This window comes from Pseudoliparis swirei, chromosome 6, assembly GCF_029220125.1.
Source record: "Pseudoliparis swirei isolate HS2019 ecotype Mariana Trench chromosome 6, NWPU_hadal_v1, whole genome shotgun sequence".
Taxonomy (NCBI): Eukaryota; Metazoa; Chordata; class Actinopteri; order Perciformes; family Liparidae; genus Pseudoliparis; species Pseudoliparis swirei.
The window spans coordinates 8,403,217-8,411,243 of record NC_079393.1 but is presented as its reverse complement, the minus strand read 5'-3'; the positions used below and the strand labels follow the sequence as shown (position 1 = coordinate 8,411,243).

The window sequence follows — 8,027 nt, the reverse complement described above, 5'->3', positions numbered from 1 at the left end:
TGTCCAAAATTAAACAACATATAGTATCAAAACCAGTAAAAAAAAAAAAAAAGGATCACCTGGAACATTATAAAACTACATTGCATTAATGTGGCAGAGAAACCGAGGCTTTTCCTTCTCTCGGTGCCATCTTGTGTGCATGGTGGTGAATTGCAGAGACAACGTCAGAGCAATACTGAGGGACAACAGATAGTGTCGCCCTCGGACCGTGCCGGGGCGAAGTACTTGATGACCTCAGATATGGGCAACACAAAGTAACTGCAGGAACAAGGTAGAGAGTGAATATAAACATGAATAGACTCTGTACTGCGGGGGCCTCCCTTAAAGGTGAAACTATGTTTGTGTCCAAGGGTTTATCTTTAGCCCGATGTAATGCCATCGAGCCTGGAATACATGAATAACATCATTGATGTATGCCAATGTAGGGGGAAGGGTGACATTTCATTCACTTCATATTGCAACATTAGGTCTGTATGTCTTGATATTGAAGTCATTTCATCGTCAAAATAATCCTTTTTTAAATCAATTTTACGAATTATCTGTGATCAAAGAAAATGTTTAAAGTTTTTTATTTATCTTTTAGTCAATGATCGTTGTTCCTAACAAGTCGATGACTTAATACGCTCCAGATGGCATATGCGAATGCATATTTTTTAAACTTTAAAAAAAAACTTTTCTATCACATCACCCCCACCCACCCCCACCCGCCTCCCCATGCGAGTGAGTGGGAAGGCTTTTGCATTGTTTTTCTCCACACGGGAAAAGACCAGGCATACAAACATGTATCCACTTTGGGTTCGAGTCATGGAAAAAGGCTCCACCCCCCCTTTTTTTTCTGAATGAGAGAAAACACCAGATTAGCAAGGACAGAGGGGCTGCAACATGAACGAGAAAAGATGTTTATTAAAATGTTACCGGCTTAATGCGGACTCTTAATCGAAAAGCACGGCTGTGCGTACGTTGATCTTTTATAGACTGCCCACGCAGTGCCGTTGCTCACCGCGGCCACTCCCACTCCTCCTGGATGCCATTGTGAATGTGTGCAGTGAGCTGGCTCATTGGGCCCTCATGGTGAATGGCCGGCAGCCATTCACCCGGCATACAGAAGCTCATTAGAACTCTATAGACACACAATTGTGAGGCTCACATTAGAAACTTCCTCCTCTGACGCACAGACACCGCACACAAAGTGCCAGTTTGCTGCTAAGCTAAGCGCATTGTCTTCCTGATTCATAGAGCTTGGCCCTCCATTCACGATATTAAGTTCGAGTGGTGGAATATCAATCGCGTGTGCAATGGGCCGGTATCTTTTTAAGAGCTTTAGTGGGGTTAAAAAAGAGAGAAAAGGGATCTCAGCCGCTCTGCAGAGTGCTAGCTTTCAACAGGGCTATTGTGAGGATTCTGAATGAAGGGACCCCTGTTTTTTTCCCCCTCCATTTCTAAAAAGAGATGGACATCAAATAAATTCACATGAACTTGCTTCAGGGTGTTTCCAAGAACCTACTGTTTAAGAATAGCCTAATTATACCTCCCTCTCCCGGAGAGCTCTATTGGAATCCGGCTAATTACGAAGTGGTGAATCTTAATGATGATACGCTCTTAGCCATGCCTTTTAAAACGTGCACACAAGTCGCGTGAGATTGGTTCTATACCTGAACATGTCCGTGATCACAGAGAAATACATGATCCTAAAGTGAATTTCAGGAGCGCTGTTAGTTTTGAGGCGCTCGTAAAAAACGTTCAGAATTCCTGATGAAAGTGGAAAAAAGAAAGCGAGGCTCGTAAGAATAAACGAAACAAATATATTGGCAACGTTATCACATAAAACATCAATGGGCGTCCTTTTTAAAGCGTAAACAAATACAGTTCATAAAAGCACAGCGAGCTGCCAGAGGAGTTCCCTGCTGTTTTCTCTCTGTCATATAATCAAATGACCCTCCACCATACAAAAAGCCCTGGGGGGGGGGGGCTATCACAGCCACTGGTCCATGTGGAGCATGTCAACACACACACACACACACACGCTACACAAAAGTAGATAGCGCACAGACTTGCTAACACTCATCATGTGACAGAGCGCTATGCTTTCTCCACCAGTCTGAGGAATAAAACCTCAAATTTGATTACAAGCAACCTTTGGCTCCCTGGCCGTCACACAATAGGCCGAGCTGTCTGGGCCAATTTCCATGCTCAGCATGAGGCATCTACACGCGCAGACTGGAGCTCCCTGACACCCCCCACCACACACACACACACACACACACACACACACACACACACACACACACACACACACACACACACACACACACACACACACACACACACACACACACACACACACACACACACACACACACACACACACACACACACACACACATCCCCTCCGACCAGTGTGGATATGCCTGTTTACTGTGCCTAAACTCCGGGTCTGTCGCCCCTCTTGTTGGACTTCCTATTCTAATGCGGAAGATCATTAGTTACAGTGTGAAAGGTTACACAAGCCTCTCATTGGACGTGTTTGTACCAAAACAGCACTACATGCATGTTTGTCCATTTGTGTGACCATCTTTCTTTTTCTTTTTCTTCTTCTTTTCTTTTTCCAGTTGCAACCGTCAAACGTGCAGCACATTGCAATACTGGCAACTGGTCGTGAATAAATATTTAGGTGGCTGAGTCTGAAGCCTGTGGAGCTCCATGGATCTCTCGATGCTGACCTAGACAGAATCCCACCAGCTATCTGAAGATGTAATGTGGAGAAATAAAGGTTTTGGCTGACTAGCAAGTATTAACTTGCCTAGAAATTCCCAAAGAAGAACACTTGACGGATTTTCTTTCATCCATAAACAGATGAGGTCAGTAACATGGTGTTTTTATTGTATGATGCAATATTAAAATAACACCGTCCTGTGAGCGAAACATTGCTTTTTCAGACAAAATGTCAAAATAAGTATTATGTGAAGCACAGTGGCATCCACCTTTTTCTTTTTGTTACACAGTTGCATCCACTTATCTTCGATTTCATAACTTTCTTTTTATAGGCTTTAGAATAAAAGTAAAAGCTGAGTTTTAATGGAACTATTAATACAATTCCTATTATTGCTTAATATTTGAAAAAAGCCCACCAAATTCATTATTAAATAGAAATTGCATGAACAAAGATAATTCCGTTCGGGCAATGTAAGGTAACATTCTTATGTGTTCCTTTTATGAGCGTATTGTATTTTTGCTCATCTTTGAGGTGAAAATGACTCGTCTTAAAATGTGATCACATTACTTTGTCAACCTTTATTTATTCCTCGTAAGGTGGTCTGTTTTGGGGATCTTTTTTGCAATCAAGAAAACCCTCACTGGGCAATGTTTCTGAAATGAAACAAGAACAAAAAGCACATTGCAAATGAACTGCTCAGGGGTTTGAATGAGGCACAATGGGAGGCAGGAGAAAAGAGAAAACTATTTACTACTGGAGAAGACTGTTTGGTGCATGTTAAACTTTGGCCAGCAGTTCATTGTCTCTGGTGTCTATCATTTAATAGGCTAGTTGACATAATGAATGAGCCAGACCCACCTTCTGCCACTCCAGAAAGGCCCCAGCCTTATCTGAATTGAGAAGCACATTAGAGCCTCTCGGCCAATCACGACACAGCCCTGCAGCAAAGTGCAGGCCCGAAAGAGGAAGAGCAGAGAACTTTTGTTTTCCTCAGAGTTTAATGAAGTTGGCCCGGTCACTCAAGAAGGGATTAAAGGAGAATTTAGTGTCACTGAGCTGTGACTGCTGAAGAGGGAACTCAAGTTTTTCGGGTCACTGTGCGAACAGGATGGTCTCAGTTCAGAGCTGCACCAGGAGGAATATGGCTGGCTCTCCTCCTGCTTTACCCGGCTTCGGCAACTCTGGAAAGAGTTTTCTTATTGACAATCTGCTGCAGTCACAGACACCTTCAGTCCGTCCGGAACACCTGAGACGGGCGGCGTGTGAACGACCGAGGAGAACCTGGGGCTGTGAGCACGGAGCCTATCAGAGCCAGGCCCACTGTGCCCAACAGGGGAAAGATTTAGGAGGACCGCTTCTGCCACACTCAGGTAAACTGATTTTGTATGAACGCAGGATAATAGAACAAAATCTAAGATTATATTTGGATGATGTCATCGGAATTTAAATGTTTGAAGCTACACTGTGACGGAAAGCCAGCTGTTTTATTTGTTTTCTTACAGCAGTATTTTATTTCCTCTTCACCCGTGATATTCATGGAAAGGACACATATTGTTACATTGTATTTATGTTTCATAAATTAATTTTTAGCCTTGAAATTATTCACCGGCTTAAAATTGAATTTATAGATTATATTTTACGTTGTAAAATATGTCACCGACATGTTTGTTAAAACATTTTATTGAATAATTTAATCAAGAAAAACTATTTCCCTGCTTTGATTTTTATTGTTCTGAGTTTGTACTCATGGTTGATGCACTTATTGAAAGTTGCTTTGGATAAAAACGTCTGCTAAATGACGTGTTATGTAATTTAGCAATTTGTTTACTCCCAAAGTAAAGAAAAACATAAAAGACTGTTTTAATACTGAAATTATGGACTATATTTTCACTCCCACAGGAATTAAATTTAACTTTTGATAAAATTGGGGACTTCAAAATTCATTGTGTCATATTTATAATGACTACAAACACAGGGATTACGGTTGAAATTTAGCCTTAGCTCAGACTGACACATTTACCCCTGGGTGGATTGGTTCCTGTTCAAATAAATAAATCTAATTAAATTAGATTAAATTGCGTTAAACCTTTGCAAACTTTATAATGTTATGAAGTTTATAAGTATAGCAATTTCATTAATTCACAATTATGTTTTAGGCAACCTATTTCCTTTGTCTTTTTAATATAATCTGTTAAAGCATCATTAATACATTAAAAAAATGTGTTTAATCTGGATGCATCACCGAAAGTTTAGCACTGCTGTAAAAATATAGATTACAATAATTTGACAAAGTCGGACTCCAAATGCCGGCGATCCGAGTACAGTCCCTTGTTCGTTGTACCGGCCTCACCTGTCCAAGCACATGACCTTATCTGACCGTTCCTGTCACTCTTTGCAGGTGTACTGAGCAGTGTTTTCCTGCGCAGCCCTCAGTATCTGCTGGCATGCTGCGGTGGGTCCAGCCCCCCTCCCGTCTTCTCCAGTGAGTGTTTTATGCCTCATCAGCAATGCCTCATCTACTCTCAAAGCATTAGCAGCAGGGTCTCCAGTGCTTTCCACAGCTAATTACTGATGCAATGCCAAAGAGCTAATTCTCCGTTCAACTCTGCACGGCTCTATTCATAAACATTCACGGCAGTTTAGGACGGTGAAGAGGGGTGGGTCGCGAGGCTTTTCAGAGTCCCCGGGGGCCCCCCTATTTTGTACTTGCAAAAACACACTTTTACTCATGCAAATATGCAGAACAAATAAATATAGTGTCTTCTGTCATATTAGGATTCTAATTGCCAGGTGTGAGTTCCTATAATGCTGAATAAGGCAGATTGTTTCAAAGCGTACCCTCAGCATTAATAAGTTTGGTTGTGAATCCTAATAGTTTCAAGTTACATTTTTTTAAAGCCGAAAAAAACCCATCCAGAAACCCTTCAATCTCATATTTTTTTTAAAGTCCTCCGAACCGTGTTTGAAACGTTTCAGTTCATATAACTTAACTAGAGTGCTATAAGGGTTAGGGTTATGGTTTGTTGTGGGTGTTTTGGTATTATCCCACAGCAATTGGAAGTTATTAGTTTCTGCATCTATGATGCTCGTCAAATGCTGTGGAAAAATAGCACAAATCAGAAAACATATCATGCCCTCGTCCCACAGGTCCCCGGAGTCCTCTTAGTAGGTTGACACTTTCCCACAGTGCCCAGCAACGCAACAATGCCAAGTCTGGCCGTGACCAATTGGCACTTTCACTCCACCATCCACACGCGACCTCACTGCAATTTTTCACTGCAGCAATGAACTCCGCTCAGCACAAAAAACTCGCCCATTTCTCTACAGAAGAGGGCTGGTCCAGGAACATCCCCCGGCCATTGTGTGGCTAAAGAGCTTGGTCCTCAAACCCCCCTCCTTTCTCCTGTCCTTCAACTCTCATTCCTACCCATTGGAGACCCCTTGACTAGGACATAAAGCATTCAATGAAAGTGACTTTTATAGACTTTTTCGAGCTCATCTTCTCATACAAACTGGCTTCATACCTGCAAGTGAAAAGATTTAGTGTTGGGCCACTGAGCCATCGAGTAATGGCATTTCCATTGAACGGCTCTATTGTTGGTGTCCCGCAGGGCTCTATGGTTGGCCCACTAGGGTAGACACACACGATGCCCAGGAATGACCTGGTAATCAGCTATTTAAGTGAAAACCATTGAGTCCCAATAGAGAAGTGAGAAGCATGTCCAAACCTGTTATGTGCTCCCTAGAGGTGGTCTATGTGCAGATTTGTCGTACAGATTAAAAAGGCAACATTGAATAGATCGGATCAATTGTTCCACTTGACTTTTGTTGTGCCTGCACCTGTGAGTGAAGTAGCGTGGGATTGCTTCTCACAGTTCACTAAATCCCTTTTTTTCTCAGTTGAAGTGGCTTTCTATTCTCTTTAGTCACCCCCAGTTTGTTAAATTGGACAAATAGAAAAAAGAGAAATAAAAAGTGAGTGATAAAGCAAGTGTGACGAAAAGAGGCACGACCCAGGGTTGAAAAGGTAGGAAATGTGGGATGTTTGGTAAAGTGTGCAGATTGATTGTGGACAAAATTGGATTGTCTCCATTTTGAAACATTTGGGGGAAAGATCCACAGCGAGGTGAGCCAATAATGGGCTGCTTCATCTCAAATTCTGTTCACACAACCACTGGCCATTCTCATTTCAATGAAGTTACACTTTATTTTCCCCAGTCCACCAATAATAGCTTCTCATTAATGACCCATATTTCACTGATGTTGATATATAGCAGCTGGGGTTAACACACTGACATTGATATATATATTTTTATGTTTCAGAGGGAGCCAATATTCGAATGTGGTCTGCTGATATAAGTCCTAAGTCACGCAGAGGGATCCTTAGGAGGGCCGTGTTCTCTGAGGAACAACGGAAAGAGCTTGAGAGAACTTTTCGGAGACAGAAATACATCAGCAAGACGGACCGGAACAAGCTGGCAGCTGATCTCAACCTCAAGGAGTCTCAGGTAATGACCTCATTTCAGCTAGATTCATCTCGAATTCTAAAAGACCGTAAGCAGGCAGAAACATTGGTGTGGATCTTTAGCCATATTGATAACCATTTACAATCCTCCCGACGCTGTAGGTGAAGATCTGGTTCCAGAACCGCCGAATGAAGTGGAGGAACTGTAAGGAAAAGGAAGTTCATACCACTCGCTCCCCAATGGATGAGCTCATGGCCCAAGGTCTTGCTCAGGAGGAGGAAGAACCATCGCAGAAACACTCTGATTCAAAGAATGAGAGATCACCCCCACAGAAGAGCACCTGGGACACATGAGAGATAGTAATGAGTGGAAAGTAAACCAATGACTCAAATACACACACAAAACTGTAAAAGGCTCCTGGGAGGGCGTTAGAATGACGTGGATGGAAAACGCGGTCCGTGAAGACTAACACTGATGCTATTAACTTTTTTTAATGAATGTAATTGTCTTGTCCCATCATAATTATTATGTGGTTCAACTGGTGTGTCAATCATCTCATTCCGTTTCTCTGGCTTCAAGAAGCAATTTATTGGTTCTAAGTATTTCCAGGAAAAATGTCCACTGTAATTGTAATCAGTTAAATGCACATTGAGTCACTTCATTTAAAGCATTTACATACCAGACTTCTTTCTTTCTTTTTGGTCAGCTTGAAAGTAATGCTCAGCTCATAATCCAAAAGTGAAGTCAAATCATTTGGTATATTTTGTAAATATGTTTTTTTTCTCCTTTTCATGATCATGATCACATCGATCAACTGTAAATAAAGTGTTTCAGTGAAGCCTGATTCC

General features: G+C 41.9%; 1 protein-coding gene across 1 annotated transcript; it reads left to right on the top strand.

Moving 5' to 3' along the window:
• Window positions 1-3,821: 3,821 nt before the first annotated feature.
• dbx2 (developing brain homeobox 2) lies at window positions 3,822-7,611 on the top strand. Its single transcript, XM_056415688.1, has 4 exons — window positions 3,822-4,083; window positions 5,112-5,195; window positions 7,037-7,221; window positions 7,341-7,611. The coding sequence occupies exons 1-4, from the start codon at window positions 3,822-3,824 to the stop codon at window positions 7,530-7,532; spliced, it is 723 nt and encodes a 240-aa protein (XP_056271663.1). The 3' UTR covers window positions 7,533-7,611.
• Window positions 7,612-8,027: the final 416 nt, after the last annotated feature.